This window comes from Mercurialis annua, linkage group LG1-X (genome assembly GCF_937616625.2).
Source record: "Mercurialis annua linkage group LG1-X, ddMerAnnu1.2, whole genome shotgun sequence".
NCBI classification, from domain to species: Eukaryota; Viridiplantae; Streptophyta; class Magnoliopsida; order Malpighiales; family Euphorbiaceae; genus Mercurialis; species Mercurialis annua.
Genome location: NC_065570.1, coordinates 65,873,925 through 65,890,008, shown reverse-complemented (window position 1 = coordinate 65,890,008; position 16,084 = coordinate 65,873,925). Strand labels below are relative to the sequence as shown.

General features: G+C 33.6%; 3 protein-coding genes across 4 annotated transcripts; 2 read left to right on the top strand and 1 right to left on the bottom strand.

The window, feature by feature from the left end:
- Positions 1-750: 750 nt before the first annotated feature.
- LOC126664766 (BRAP2 RING ZnF UBP domain-containing protein 1) lies at positions 751-6,914 on the bottom strand. Of its 2 annotated transcripts, none has more exons than XM_050357309.1 (11): positions 6,515-6,913; positions 6,299-6,407; positions 6,079-6,193; positions 5,874-5,971; positions 4,866-4,972; positions 4,478-4,715; positions 3,868-3,921; positions 3,090-3,233; positions 2,922-2,986; positions 1,262-1,316; positions 751-1,180 (listed from the first exon to the last, which is right to left on the bottom strand). In XM_050357309.1, exons 1-11 carry the CDS (start codon positions 6,811-6,813, stop codon positions 1,022-1,024), a joined length of 1,443 nt encoding a protein of 480 aa, XP_050213266.1. In that variant the 5' UTR covers positions 6,814-6,913; the 3' UTR covers positions 751-1,021. The 2 variants fall into 2 exon arrangements, 1 of the variants encoding a protein (XP_050213266.1); XR_008789908.1 differs by having other exon boundaries at positions 1,095-1,180; positions 3,086-3,233; positions 6,515-6,914.
- A 1,121-nt stretch (positions 6,915-8,035) lies between these two features.
- LOC126660091 (putative clathrin assembly protein At2g25430) lies at positions 8,036-10,303 on the top strand. Its single transcript, XM_050353453.2, has one exon. The coding sequence runs from the start codon at positions 8,252-8,254 to the stop codon at positions 10,139-10,141; it is 1,890 nt and encodes a 629-aa protein (XP_050209410.1). The 5' UTR covers positions 8,036-8,251; the 3' UTR covers positions 10,142-10,303.
- Positions 10,304-11,311: 1,008 nt separating this feature from the next.
- Positions 11,312-14,667, top strand: LOC126666013 (actin-related protein 6). Its single transcript, XM_050358951.2, has 8 exons — positions 11,312-12,219; positions 12,749-12,956; positions 13,048-13,111; positions 13,629-13,713; positions 13,810-13,860; positions 13,957-14,019; positions 14,109-14,261; positions 14,395-14,667. Exons 1-7 carry the CDS (start codon positions 11,456-11,458, stop codon positions 14,236-14,238), a joined length of 1,365 nt encoding a protein of 454 aa, XP_050214908.1. The 5' UTR covers positions 11,312-11,455; the 3' UTR covers positions 14,239-14,261; positions 14,395-14,667.
- Positions 14,668-16,084: the final 1,417 nt, after the last annotated feature.

Sequence of the window (16,084 nt, the reverse complement as noted above, 5' to 3'; positions counted from 1 at the left end):
AAACTAGAACCGATCGGTTTTTAAAAAAATTAAAAACCGAACCGAACCGAAATAAAGGAGATATTTCAGTTCGGTTCGGTCGGTAACTGAATATAATATAAATGTGTTAAAGTGTAATAGTCTTCTCCTTTGGCTCAGTGGAGCAGTGCGTTTTGTAACCAAGATCCCAGGTTCGATCCATGGGCTTGTTCATGTCCATTTTTTTAAAATTAAAGAGAATCTTTTTAAATTAAACAAGAAAAAAAGACAAAGATAAGATTCGTACCTGGGTAAATGGGAAGAAATGGAAGGCGCGGACCACTTAACCACTTTTGACATATGAAATGTTATTGGAATATTTAATATATATTTTAATTTCGGTCGGTTCGGTTTTCACGCCGAAACCGAACCGAAAATTCATAAAACCGAACCGAACTCATATATTCGGTTCGGTTCGGTTTTTCGGTTTCGGTCGGTTTTTGCACACCCCTAATTATTGTAACTAAACCTTGAGATATAAATTTGAAGAAATGACTAAAGCGCAAACAATGTTCTAAAAAGGTCTCATTTTATCACACAATCGAATAAATGACAAAATAGAGAATAATCACAAAATACAAAGAATAGGTGGTCGACAACTTGCCTACATATACGGGTAAAAGAAACGAGTAATTCACTATATTTAAAAAGAAATACAAAATCAATGGAGAAGAACTCCAACAGAGAAATACTTAAATATGTCAGACAAACACCCCCCAACATTGACTAAAGTTGATCAATAAACATTAATCCTTATTGCATTAGAAATAGAGCAAATAGAAATTCTAGATACATATCTAACACTGCGAACCAGCGACCACACCGGTTTGGCCACTGATTTGGTTCTTAAGAATACACACAAACATTATTCAATTACAATGTGAAGAAATAACAACTGGACAAAAAAATAGTTACATGTTAGTTGACAGAACAAAAAGTTTTCAATTGCCAATTATATACAATACACATGTTTAAAGTCTCAAAATGAGAGAAAGATGTTCATTTAATTTTTCCTTCGACCAGGCTTTGAGTGCTTTCTGTTGCTAGCTGGGGAAGACTGCTTTGAAGGTACAGGTAACAATGTCCCTCCCTGAATATCATTTGTATCTTCCATGTTATTAAGTGTTTTCTGGGCTCCGATGTACACTGTAATATCTCGAATCTGCCGCCATGATTTAAGCAATTATAAGACCAGCATTTTCAATTAATTGCAACCAAAATATTTTATAGAACGTCACAGCACCTGTTCCTCCAGATCAGTTATCCTCTCATCCCTCGAGCGTAAGCATGAAGCTTCCCTAATAAAACAACCACAAAAAGGTTCATTGAAATATAAACATGAGGCAGCAGAGGAAGAAAGATTCGCATCAACTGCGCATTTAATGATAGCACCACCAGAACTAATGCAGGAGCTTAATTTCAAAAATGCAAAAATATCTTCGTATTTTTCTTGTTTAGCGTAAACTGATGAGTCGAGCACAGCGCTAACACTTTCGGAACTAGTAAATATTAATATGGGTGACCAAATGTAACATGTTCAATTTTTAATTGATTTAGCCCCTCTTGATGGTGCTTGTTTCACATAAAATACATATCGCTTCCCTATATGGTGTTCTGAGGTGTTGTGCCTTTCCCCACTTTTAAAAGCAGTGAAATACATAAACTGCAAAATTAATAAATTATAAAACTAATTGATAAAAACATAAAGTTCGTGTTAATTTTCCATCATTTACAAGTTCATACAAGTTCATAGAGTAAATTAATATTTAAGTTATTTTCTAGATAATAAATATTATGGAATTTTAATCAAGCTTACAAATTTTTTAGTTAAGTCGTCCACTATATTTATAAACTTAAAGTAAATATAAAAATAAGAAGTAGTATATTTGTTAAACAGTTATGTACTTTACATCAAACTCTACATTCTTCCAATTGAATGTATAAGCTACTTGTTCATTAGACGATGTATATAATAAACGACAAGGTGGAAGAAGTTCATTTTAGATGGCATATATATTAAAAGACTGAGATACTACTTAGACAACATACATATTAAAAAACTGAAGTGGAAGAGGGGTCATGGTGTATAGAAAAGCTCCTGTTGATTTAATAAGTAGGAGTGTAGGACTTCAAATTGTAGTTGTAAAAAGTAAATTATTTATTGAAATAATTGATTAAGAATGCCTCATAATAAAAATATCATGAGAAACCCATGTCTCAAACTCACTAGGTTTAATCATTTATTAAATCCAACCAAGTTGTTACTTTTCTCTAATATCCTAAAACACTAATGAAAATGTGAATCATATAATTTCTTATGCATAATCTTTTATTCGCACGAATCATCTCAATCTTATTGTAAAATTAAGATCCATGATTTGTACATGAATGTTCATATCATATACCTATATGATTTCTATACTAATGCATGTATTGTAATACATACATGATATCTACATGAATGTTCCATAACTTATTACTACAGGGATGTTCATACAAAATTTTTTGGGGATACTTCACATGAGATGGAGGACTAGTATCAAAACACTAGGAAATGAAATTGATATGAATCATAATAATGATGCGTATAATACAGTTATACTAATTTTACCCTACCAGATTTAATTTGTTTCCATAAATCACAAGTCACAATCTATTAAGTGGTGCACCGTGCACCTCTATTGAACAGTATAACATCCCATCTCTTCTACTGACCACTGGGCATCTGACCAATGCACTCCTTCACTTAATTAATAAACTTATGGAACTAATATAAAAAAATTGTTGGTGTTAATTGTCAATAGTTTTAATCAATTAGCTTTACCAATAAAATATATAAAGTAAACAATTAAAACAGAACCCACATCTAGATTGGTGAATCCAGGAGAGATGAGAAAGTTTACCTGTCTTCAGCTTCCTTGACCTTTTTACGCCAAATGTCTTGATTTTTAATGAGGTTTCTGTTGATCTAAGAATCGAAAGATTCCTTAAATTTAAAAGTTAAATACTAAAAATAAAGCATCTGCATATCCAAAAACTAAAAGCTTCTCAAAAAGTAACCAAGTACCGACTTCTGCAACAGCTTCTTTTTCCGGTTCAAACTTTTCAAGTTTACTTTGGATGTCCTGCACTGTGAAAGTCACAGCCTTCTCAATTGCTTCTTCAATGGAAATTTCCCGTTTACTTTTCACGTCTGCAATTAGAGACTCGTAATACTGAAAGAAGATAGACGAAAAGAGAACTATCATAAAGAAAAGCCTTTACAGTTAAAGGAGACTTTCAGCGCAACTAAAAAATACTGGCAGGCATCAATTTGCTACATTAATCTCGAAAGATGATATGCATCTCGAGAGTACAGAGAACCAATCAGGTCGAAAAGTGCCCTCAAAATCTGAAGCAATACAATATAACTTTCAAGAATACCAATCATTTAAACCTAGTAGTATGATATCAAACAGATATATTCTATAGCTATGTGTTCACAACAGCATGGCTAATCAACAAATCTTAACCCAACCACAAGACCTCGACATTCAGACCTCCATTCACAAGTATTACACGAAACAGAACATGTTCATTGACCACACTCTGTTTGCAAGAAATGGAAACGGCGCTGTATTATATGCGGTCTTCATTCTACTATCTATAGAGAGGGTCCAGGACTTCACAAAGGAGCAACCTGTTGGACTGCTGCAAAACAAGTTCCATCTGGTTCTCGCAACGGATTTTTGAAAAAGAAACAAAAATATAAAAAGGATAAAGAAATAGAATGTCCAACCATGCATGTAAAAAAAGTCGACAGGGGAGGAGTAAAAGCTGAAAGTAGGATGTTGAAAAAAGTGTACTCACTTGTCTTTGAGCCTTCAGCTGCGTCGCAAGAAGATGATTGTACTCATCTACAATCTGTTATAAATAAGTAAAATGAAGGAACGGGAGAAAAAAAAAGCCTCATATGAAGAAAATAAACTTAAACAACTGTCAGCCAGGATGTACAAGAAATATAAAAACAAGAAATTACAAGATTCACTACCCTTTTAAAATATTTGCAAACTCTACTCTGAACTCTTTTTATTCTTTTGACTGTTTGTTGTACTTTAACATTTTTATTTTTATTTTTATTTTACTCATACAGTTTTTTGGCGCTTTTTATCAGAGTACGTCTTTTCCCTATTTTTTCCCTCAGAGAAAGTGCAGAAATAGCCCAACATTTCGACCTTTCTTGACTCAAACCATTGAATCTTTCGGTGAGGAAACCATATTGAAACCCTATGAATTGGAGTAAAATAGGAAATATTTTAGCGTCTGGAATAAAAGGAATCAAGTTGGTGCTGAGTGACTTTTTTTCCCTCTAATATTTCAGCATTCTAGATAACTTCGGAAAAACTCCTAGTATAAAAAGCTAAATAAAGAATTTCCATGGATAGAGGAATCAGAATTAACTTTCATGCGAATAACATACCGTTTCAACTTTGCTGCTAAATAGAGCCCCACTAATTCCAGTATCTTCACTACATCCACAACTGCCACAGTCTCCTTCTCGAGAATTCATATCTGCTAACTTTCCATCAGCTTTTGACTGGTTCAGTCGATGGACATAATTATCACCAACATAATCCCAAATTTGTTGTGTCCTTAAATCCAGAATATAGCAATGCTGCATGTCTTGCCAGTGCCTCATAGCATGTCCTTCTTTATATCTGAATTCAGAAAATGATCTCAGTGGTTATAGCTTATAGTTTAAGTTGAAAGAAATAAGCATGTCCTAAAATTTACCATATCAGCAATAAAAAAAAAATTAAGGAGTTCCATTTCTTTTATCTTAATAAAATTGCCAAAGAATGCACTACCTTCCACATCCTAGAAATCCACATATTAAACAAACCCATAAATTCTCTGAGGTTCCACATACAGAACAAGCTGGTTTCTCTTCTTGCTGCTGGCAAAGTCGACAGACCTGATAATATCATCGGTCAGTACAGCTAATTACTACAATTATTCTCATTTCCTTTTTGCATGCAATATGTATGTAGCATGCTCCATTTCATACTACGAGAAAATCTTTGATAAAATAAAAAAAGTAAGGCTGTCAAAATTACACTTACCATTGAGTGTTAGGCTAATTTTCTCATAAAGAAAAAAACGGTAAAGAATCATCTTAGATAAATGAATGCATATTACAATCTTCAAAATTAATGCTAAAAGCTACATGATCTCTCATTCATTCTCTTCTCTTCCATGATACTAATGATATTCAGCAAGAAACTACATTCTATATGGTCTACTCTGCGGGAAATAATGATATGAATATTTGCAGTTCTAAATTCCATTGAGATCTATTTTTGGGTTGCTATGATAAAAGAACACCAAACACAGCATTAATCATAATGCAGTTCTCTAAACATTTATATGTGTTCATTATTTTCTGATTTGTACAACTATAGAGAAACATGAATAAAATTTGTTAAAGTCGACTTGTAAGCCATAACATAAGTATTCTGTTAAAAACCATTATGTGTAGAAAACATCTAACCAGCTCAAGTTATGTCACTGGAAATTTTGTGCGGCAGCATATTCATCAGAAGCAGCAACACATTATTACCCATGCATTTGTTCATTAAAAAAAATATGAATTGAGGCTCAAAACATATTTCAATTCCAGAAAAGCCCCCACCAATTCTTTTACACTTACAATATGAACCGGAAATGAGTTCAAAAAATCGGTTAGCTATATAAACAGGGTTGCACATTCAACTGTTCATGAACACCAGGAAAAAAAAAGTAATCTGCAACGTCACCAACCCAACCTTCAGTGAAATTCATTCCCAGAAAATATAAGAAAGATAAAATTACTTCACCTGGCAAGACAGATAGGTCCACTTTGAAGTGCACAAACACTGAAATGAATGGTCACAAAGTGTACTGAGTATGCCACTAGTGTCAGGATCCAATCTCTCTGGCATTGAAATTTTAAAAATCAGCATTAATCTAATGGGGAAAAATCAATTGAAAATTGATTTAAAAGAGAAAACCTATAATTATAACAAAAACGAGCAGATTTACCAAGGCAAATTGGACAAGTAGGCAACTCGGTGAATCCTACTGGAGGAGTACTGGCAATCTCCGCAACTTCAGTGTAATCAACAGAAAGCACATATAGAATATGGCATATCTCGGCCTAAATTGTCATGGAAGCACACTAAATAAAAATTCAATATCTTCAAATATATGAAATGAGAAACAAATTAATGGCGAGAAGCAGAAAGGCAAATCGCATACATACCTCACCAGGCGAAAATCGGTTGCCATTGAAGTTGGCATAAAAGGCATCAGCTGTCAACTGATTATAAAGCTTTATTAAAACACTATACCTATCTTCCATCCCATCGTTCCTGAAAATCATGATCAACAGTTCAAAGCAATACAATACACATAAATTAACTTAACTAGAACAGATAAATAACTAATAATTAAGGTTATTCATTTATAATAGGATTACCTAATAAAGAGGACTTCATGAACATGATCAATATGAGATTCACAGAATCGAATAAAATCATCGGAGGAGAAGTAATTAGGTACGGCAACAACGAACAGAGAAGTGGATCGCGAGTTAGGGTTTGGCAACTGCGATGCGCTTCGATAGAGATGAACGACGCCTCTTCTTTCGCTGTATTTCGGGTGAGGATTAGGGTTTGAGTGGGCGGTGGCTGATGTTGTTGATACGGTAAAGAATGTGGTGTCTTCGACGGTTACAGGATGCTCTGTGTCTACTGAGTGAACTCGGAGTATAAACATTTTCCGTTCCTGACTGTGTTTGAATAACCGAGTCAACTCGATTCCAGGTATATACGGTTATGCACATTTAAACTCGCGGGAAAATAAGGATTGACCGACTCTGAAGTGAAGGCCATTAGCTTTGTACAATAGTAGAATTTTTTTAATTATTACTATTTTTTTATTATTTTATATATATATATATATATATATATATATATATATATATATATATATATTGTACGAGTAACACGACACAACGATTGTATTGTATAATTTTTTTTTTCTTTTTGGCTGTTTCTTTTATTTTTTTTATATATTATATAAAATTAACATGCATTTTTTTTATCAAATTCAATGAGTTATATTGTTATAGCTCAAACTGTATATACGTTAGCCAACATTCTATTAAAATAGTTGGTTCGATTTCTCGCACACTCACCCTTCCTTCCATTATAAAAAATTGCATTAGTAGTTGTTGTTAATGTCACCTTTAAATGTTAAATAGATGAATTAAAAATTAATTGTTGTTATTAGTGTTAGTGTTAGATATTAAATAGACGAATCACCGGCCTCCCTAAAGCTCGAAAACAAGATCTCAGAAAATACATTCGTAAAGTCTAGCTTTTTACATTACGCCTGACTAGCAATTATTAAAAAAAAAATGAAACTACACTTTATAAGGTTTTTTTAAAATACAAAATTTACAAAACATAGTTATTTCATTTTTTTTATGAAAATATATATTTCTATAATTTTTATTTACAAAAATATGTGTTTTAAGAATTGTTAAAAATCTATTAAAATATATCAAAGATCTACCGGGAATGAATCTTTATTAAAAAAAATGAAACTGCTCATTTTATAATTAAAAAGTTTCAAAATTTATTGTTAAAATAATATCAAAAAGATGTATTTTTATAAAAAAAATACTAATGTTTTACAGAATATTTTTACTTGTTTGTTAAATTCATTGTTGTTGTAAAAGAAAAGAAAGTTTATTAGTTGATTTATATTTATTAAAATGTTTAGAAAACGTTTGAATATGAAACAATAATTCAATTTTAGTAAACTGCAGACCGAGAAGGAAATAAGATAATGAAGCACATCCGATTATCAAAAAAAAGAACTCTGCTTAAAGAAGGAAAAAGTTTGAAAAAACGACATCGTTTTCCAATGTCTAAGCGTCTTGGATAAAACAAAATGGAATTTCCGTGCATTACGCGCTTTTTAGTCGTTTGCTTCACTCTACAAAATCAAAACCAGAAAGAAACTTAAAAACAAAAAAAACTAAACTGTACACTGTATTTTCCATTTCTAGTCTCTTCTTCCTTTGGATTCTCCGATCATACACGGCCCCTCATTTTCTCACTCACCCTCTCTCCGATCATCATAAAAACAGGTGCAAATTAATTCTCTTCCTTTTTCATAAATCATTTGGTTGATTCATTTAGTTTAAATGGCACCGAGCACCATCCGTAAAGCGATCGGAGCTGTAAAAGATCAAACCAGCATAAGCATAGCTAAAGTGGCGGGCAACATTGCTCCTGACCTTGAAGTTTTAGTTGTTAAAGCTACAAGCCATGATGATGAACCAGCTGATGGCAAATATATTAACGACATTATTACTCTTACGTCTCGCTCTAGAGGTTATGTTACTGCCTGTGTGGCTGCGGTGTCTAAGCGTTTGAGTAAAACCCATGACTGGATTGTTGCCATCAAAGGGTTGATGCTTGTGCATCGCCTTTTGGTTGATGGGCACCCTTCTTTTCAGGAGGAAATTGTGGTGAGTACTAGGAGGGGTATGCGGGTTTTGAATTTTTCGGAGTTTCGAGATGAGACTAATTTGCATTCGTGGGATCATGTCGCTTTTGTTAGGTTTTATGCTTTGTTTCTTGATGAGAAAATTGATGTTGAAGTTGCTGTGAGGAAATGGAGAGGTGGTGATGGAGAAGATAGGAGACTGGGTTTCGATGAGAGTAATGATGGATTTCGAGCAAGAGATGATAGTTTTGATTATGCGATGAGTAGGAGATCGAGGTCTTATGGTGATATGAACGATGGTGGTGATGATTCGGTTGGGAGGGATAAGTGGAAAGAGGGTGGTAGTACTAGTACTCTGATTAGGCAAATGAAACCGGAAATGGTTTTAAGAAAATTGTGTCTGTTGTTGAGAATGCTTGATAGAGTTTTTGCTTGTAGACCGACGGGAATGGCTAAGAATAGTAGGTTGGTGCTTGTGTCGCTTTATGCTCTTGTCAAGGAGAGTTTTGTGTTGTATGCTGATATATGTGACGCGCTAGGGGTGGTGTTGGATAGATTTACAGAGATGGAGTATGAAGATTGTGTTGAGGGGTTTGATATGTATGTTAGTGCTGCTAAGATGATCGATGAGCTTGTTGGGTTTTACGGTTGGTGCAAGGATGTTGGGGTTGCGAGATCATCTGAATTCCCTGCTGTGAAGAGAATTACTGATCAGCTGTTGGGTACACTTCAAGGATTTTTGAAGGAAATGAGAAATAGGTCATCATCTAAGAGTCCTGAGAGAAATAAGGAAGAAAAGATTCCGATCAAGCCAGAGGCAGAGGCAGAGTCGAATATGACGGAGATTAAGGCTCTTCCTCCACCGGAAAATTATTACCCTCCAACGCCTCCTGTGCCTCAGCCAAAGCCACAGCCTCGTCAGGTATCGACAGAGGATTTGGTTAATTTGAGGGATGGGGTTTCAGCTGATGAGCAGGGCAACAAATTGGCTCTGGCATTGTTCTCTGAACCGCCAACTTCAGATACAAACGGTGCTTGGGAATCGTTTCCGACAAACGGAGAGGCTGAAGTAATTTCAGCGTGGCAGACGCCAGCTGCTGAGAGCGGTAAAGCCAATTGGGAATTGGCATTGGTAGAAACAGCTAGTAATCTGTCAAAGCAAAAAGCTGATTTAGGGGGCGGAATGGATCCCTTACTACTTAACGGAATGTACGATCAGGGAGTAGTAAGACAACATGTGAATGCTACGCAATTCAGCTGTGGGAGCGCGAGTAGCGTGGCACTGGCCTTATCAGGGAAGAGTACAACACCGGTGTTGGCATTACCCTCAGCAGATGGGACATTCCAGCCAGTCGGTAACCAGGATCCATTTGCTGCATCGCTTGCAATTCCGCCTCCTTCATATGTGCAGATGGCAGATATGGAGAGGAAGCAGCACTTGGTGGTTCAAGAAGAGCAGCTCTGGCAACAGTATGGAAAGGATGGGATGCATGGTCAAGTTGGTTTGACTCAGATCAACAGGTCCGGATACTATGGCCTCATTACTCAGCCGCAGCCGGGCGGCTACTACTATACACACCAATGAGCCTTGATGGCATGCATTTTTCTTTTTGGATTGCAGTCATATGTTTTATGATCTCCAATGAGCTTTATACAAAAGGTATAAAATTGTTATATGATGATTTTTAATATTATAATTTTGCTACTATATAGTAATAATAAAATGTTTGAGCAATCATATTTATCATGTTCATTCTTTTGATTGTTCTTCATTTTGAGCTTAATTCCATCTCAGTTACGTACTGATTCTTGTTGTTCAACTAATGTCCCAAAAACATCAAAAGAAAAGAGATTTAATCAAATAAAGCTACATTTATAAGTTCATTTTTTATTTTGTTAATACTTTAATATTATATATGCCAGTCATATTAGTTTAGCATTGATGTAATTATATTTTTTTACTTTCATACCTTTAAATTTTATTGCGTAACACTTTTATACTTTATATTTGATTTAATGTATTTATCAATTAGTATCATAAATATTATTTTATAATTTAGCACCAAAATGGCATAAAGTTCGATAATAATTAACTTTTGTTTCGATTTGAATTTTAAATTTATGTAATAAAAGTAGAAATATATAAATATTAATTTAAAACCTTTAATATTTTCTTTCAACAATAAATTATAGAAAATTTATTTTTTAATTTAAAATAACTTTTTGGATTAAGTGCAAATTAAATAACAAAGTTTAACGTGATTTGTAATTATAATTTTTAAATTTGGCAAAACCAATCACCAACTTTCATATTTTGCAAATCAAAACACCGAGATATTATCTGTTAAAAAATATTAATGTGGACATCATAATACGCAAAGTTCCAGTAGCAACATCGCTAATTTTTTAATACAAAATAAATCAGTGTTCTGATTTACCAAAACCTTAAAATTGTTGACTGATTTTGCCACGTTTTAAAATTCGTGATAAAGTTCATGATTTATTTTATAATTTCATACCAACTAATCTATGTGACTAACATTATTGTTCATTATTTTAATTAAAATTATTTAAAAACACCATTATAATGAACTAATTTTTTAAATTACAAAATTTAAAAATATAAGTATTTATTTATTTATCGTTAAAGTACTAGGAAAAAATATGATAAATGATCCCCTGGGTTTTTATGTGGGTAATAGGTAAATGGCAGTTAGGTTTTCTTTAGTTTTCTCCTAATTTCACTTCAACTTCACCTCTACGGTCTACCAAGTGAAGTAAGATTCAATATATTATTCAAGTGTTCACTGTACACAGTACTTTTTCTTTAATTATCATTCTTCTTTTTTTTTTTTAACACAGTAAATAAATAATACAGTAACCATTAAAAAATTCGAATATGAACGACACCACCATTAAATTTAAACCCCGCCACTCCCACCACCACACCGCATTCCACCAACCCCACTTCTCCGACATGTCAAACGTCATCGTTCTTGACAACGGCGGAGGCTACATAAAAGCCGGCCACGGAGGCGAGCGTGACCCAGTTACAATAATACCCAATTGTCTCTACCGTCCACTCTCTTCAAAAAAATACCTCCACCCATCTCCGGCCACCACAGAAGACCTAACCTCCGCCGCAATCCGCCGCCCAATAGACCGCGGCTACTTAATAAACCCAGACCTACAGCGTGACATATGGAACCATTTATTTACTTCACTTCTACAAATAACCCCATCAACCAGCTCACTGTTATTAACTGAGCCTTTATTTACTCTGCCTTCAATTCAACGAGCTACTGATGAGCTTGTTTTTGAAGATTTTGGGTTTAATAAGCTTTTTATTGCTGATCCGCCCAAGTTGGTGCATTTGTATGAAGCTAGTAGAAGGCCTTATTGTTTGTTTTCTAAGGCTCAGTGTAGTTTAGTTGTTGATTGCGGGTTTTCTTTTACTCATGCTGCTCCCGTTTTTCAAAATGTTACCCTTAATTATGCTGTGAAAAGGATTGATTTGGGTGGGAAAGCTTTGACTAATTATTTGAAGGAGTTGGTTTCTTATAGGAGTATTAATGTTATGGATGAGAGTTTTATTATGGATGATGTTAAGGAGAAATTGTGCTTTGTTTCTCTTGATGTTGCCCGCGATTTGCAGACCGCTAGGTAATTGTTTCTCAAATATGTAGTGTTTGTTGTTCATTGGTGGGTGACTATAGTTGGATTGGACATAAATATGCAAGCTTGACAAAATGAAACTGATTTAAGATTTCTAGCATTCTTTCTCTATTGTCTGCCTATGACTTGATGAAATGCTTGCGTTATATACGTATCTTGACTATTATGACTTGCTTTGATATTATGTGCAATTCGCAGATGCTCCGGCTAATTAAATTGAATGTGTTTTCTTTTGTCATGAAATGAGTTGTTTTCATTTGGTTAAAGAGTGACAAACTTGGTCTGCATAGTTGTTAGTGAGGTTCGATTTGTTTCATAATTAGTAAAGCTTCTGGTTCGTTTAAGTTGCCAATTAGGTAATGGTTTTTTAAGGTTGAGCTTGAAGTTACAAAGCTGTGTTGTTAGTGTTATTAATTTAGCTGAGTGTATGTCCCATTGAGGTTTGTTTGTTTTTTTGTTGGTTACTAGAGTTGTTGGTTATTTTAATTGGCTAAGATTTTGAGGAACATCTTTGTAGAAAACGTGGAGGGGACAATTTATTGCGGTGCACTTATGTTCTTCCTGATGGTATTAATCATACTAAGGGTTTTATTAAAGACCCAGATGAAGCAATGAGATATCTGACTGCTGGGGCTACTCCATCTTTAGAAACAAAGAATGGTCTGGATCAGCCTGAATCTTCTGAAAAGCTTGTGGATAGAAAGAAAACTGATATATCAAAAAATGTGAGCTTGTGGTCTCTTTCAAATGATGTTGCCTGCTTGATTATATTGTAATGTTTGACGGGATTTGCTTTAAATTTTACAATCTGTGCAGGAGTTTGACTTGACGAATGAACGGTTCCTTGTTCCAGAAATGATCTTCCACCCTTCAGATTTAGGTTTGTATCTTATCCTAGTATTTCGAAAAAGATAAACCTATTTCCCCTGTCCAATTTGCTAACTAAGTGAACTTCATTTCATCCATGTGCACTAGATTTGCCATTAGAGTTTGGCCCTGTTTTGCTTAAATTCAGTTAATCTTAGAAATATCATTCAACTTTTGAATGCGTTTCAAAAATGTTAGTATTATCTAACTTCAACGTAAACTAATTTTCTTTGTTTTGTTTTTGTTTTGTACGATTAAAGGTGCATGAAATTTTCTTTATATCCCTGCTCTGTTCGACATCAGGTTGAATATTTATCAAAATATGGCTATTTGGACCTCATCGAAATACAAATAAGAGTTGCATGATTTCTATACGCCATTGAAGTTAAAATGACTGGGGAAAATCACCTGGGAGAAATTTAGAAAATGTGATGCAGAATTTCATGCAGTGGTGTTAAAGAGGGGAAGTATCATACATTGTTCAGTTATATTCTTGAAATTGAAAAAGCTTATTGAAATTTTTTCTTCAGGTATGAACCAAGCAGGATTAGCAGAATGCATTGTTCGAGCAGTCAACGCCTGCCATCCTCTTCTACAACCTGTACTCTATGAGAGGTGATTTCACAAATTTTTGTAGGGTTGGGCAATAGATTTGGTCGATTTCATTTTCTAGTAGAAAATTAATGGTTGTTTAATGATTGTGCTGCTCAGCATTATCTTAACTGGTGGGAGCACATTATTTCCAAGATTTGCTGAAAGACTGTGAGCTCGTATTCCTTCCTTTTTTTTCTTTTTTCGTTTAGTGTAGATTTATTTCAGATCTTAGATTTCAGTTTATCTCTTGGAATGATATTGCAGCGAAATGGAACTCAGGCCTCTGGTCCCAGATAACTATAGAGTGACAATAACCATGCAAGAAGAGTAAAGTCATCACACCTAGAAATTATTGGTTTGCCCGTTTTAGCGCCGTGGCTCGTTATATCTAATAAAATCTTTTGATGATTACCCAGTTCCCTACTTGGTGTATGGCGAGGCGGGTCACTTTTGGCATCGAGTCCTGAATTTGAAGCTATGTGCGTTACCAAGTCTGAGTATGAGGAGCTGGGATCTGCTCGATGTCGTAGGAGATTCTTTCATTGACAACTAACTGCTGATTGCTGAAGGTACCACATATCCTTACATACTGTTCGCAGATGATAACTTTTCTTTCATTCAAGTTTTTCAAAGTTCATATTCCTAAATTTTGTTGTACTTTGTTTTTTCTATCGGCTTAACGCGATGCATATTTGCAAGCAGATTGACATACATTTTGAGTGTCGAGAAGGCTCGTCTTTTGGGGGAGTTGACAAGACAAATTTTAGTATCTTCTCTAACCAAAATTTTCTGGGCGCTAGGAGTGATCTATTATGATGAAAATGCAAACGCCCCTTGATGTATAAAAGAGTTGTAAAGCCAAATAATTCATTCTTTAATTTTCTTGTACAGCTTAATTATTAATAAAGGACAAATGCTAAATGCAAAAATGAAGCTGGAAATATATGAGTAGGGATCTTCAAATGGTTTTTTTCAGTGCGGTTTGAATGTGAGTTTATGTTTTTGTTTTTTGACAAAATTGATTGGTTTTTGAGTAATATAAAAACTGAACTGACTTTAGAGATAAAATTTATCTGGTTCAGTTTTTTAATTTTACTAAATAAAGAGCAATTTTTTTTTGAAAAAATAATTATAAAGAAAAATGCAAAAGCTGAGATATCAAATTTAAATTAAATATAGAGCAAATAAAAATGTATCATATATTTTAATAATTTGAACATAATAATAAGAATTATATGTCTAAATAGTCTGACTTTTTTTAAGATTTAGTATTTTAAAATTAAAAATCAATTTGAATATTAAGTATTTATTTTCAATTCAATTCAGTTTAATTTTTGAATTGATTCAATGCAACTCCTACTCATATATGTCATATAAATTAGGTGGTGTGCCCTATTGATGGGTGCTCTCTCCCATGAGGTGGAGGTCTTGGATTCAAGCCTCCACACTCATTTCTTAAGAGATTTAATTTCTTAAGTGATACACCGAAATAAAAATATATTCAAAGAGTCCCGAGGATAGGGACATTAAAATTTTCCTAGAGCCCTATTAATGATAATGGCATTAAATTTCTAATTATTAGGACCTGAAATTCTAACTATCGATTTACATCTATAGTAAAAAAAAAATGTCATGTATATGATGGCAATCTTTATCTTGATGACCGCTCCGAGTTTAGCATCCTAAATAGATAAAGTTGAAAGTCTTGAAGACAATTTTATTTTGCTCCCTCAACTTGGTACAATATATCAATTAAAAATAAATTTATAATCTTAGAAAAAAAACACACAGATTGGATAAATTAATTTATTCTACCCCTTTAACTAAGGTGGCAGAACAACAATTGAAATATAATACTCCATCCGTCCCAAATTGATAGGCACTATTTTGAATTTTTTTGTTCCAAATTATAGGCAGTAATTTATTGATTGAATGCTTGAATTACATATATATCCTCATTAATTACAATATATTACATTAAAAAGAGGGCAAACCCCACTAAGAAACAAAGTCAACACTGCATTAAATAAGGGTAAGTGTGGTATGTTTTTATAGAATTACTCATTTTGCATAGATTTATTAAAATTCTTAATATTTGTATTTGTCCTAAACTGACTATCAATTTAGGACGGAGGGAGTATATAAAATGGGGTCAAGGTAGCAAAAACTATTACACTTAAGAATTGAAAGAGTAAAACGAGACAAAACGCCTATTATAATACTCCCTCCGTCCTAAATTGATAGGCACTAGTTTAATTTTCTTTATCACAAATTATAGATACTAGATATTTATCTTATTAAGTAACTGTCAAACATACCCTCATTAATTATAGGGAATATCTTGAAAAGACAATAAAAGTAACTAAAAGATAAAAGTTATTTTTTATATATA

Excerpts from the sequence above, each read along its gene's own strand:
- LOC126666013 (XM_050358951.2), top strand. The coding sequence starts at position 11,456 with ATGAACGACACCACCATTAAATTTAAACCCCGCCACTCCCACCACCAC. Across the intron at positions 12,220-12,748 it reads CGCGATTTGCAGACCGCTAG|AAAACGTGGAGGGGACAATT; the intron begins GTAATTGTTTCT and ends ACATCTTTGTAG. Across the intron at positions 13,714-13,809 it reads CAACCTGTACTCTATGAGAG|CATTATCTTAACTGGTGGGA; the intron begins GTGATTTCACAA and ends TGTGCTGCTCAG.
- LOC126664766 (XM_050357309.1), bottom strand. The coding sequence starts at position 6,813 with ATGTTTATACTCCGAGTTCACTCAGTAGACACAGAGCATCCTGTAACC. Across the intron at positions 3,922-4,477 it reads TTAGCAGCAAAGTTGAAACG|ATTGTAGATGAGTACAATCA; the intron begins GTATGTTATTCG and ends TATTTATAACAG. Across the intron at positions 2,987-3,089 it reads AAAAAGAAGCTGTTGCAGAA|ATCAACAGAAACCTCATTAA; the intron begins GTCGGTACTTGG and ends TTCGATTCTTAG.
- LOC126660091 (XM_050353453.2), top strand. The coding sequence starts at position 8,252 with ATGGCACCGAGCACCATCCGTAAAGCGATCGGAGCTGTAAAAGATCAA.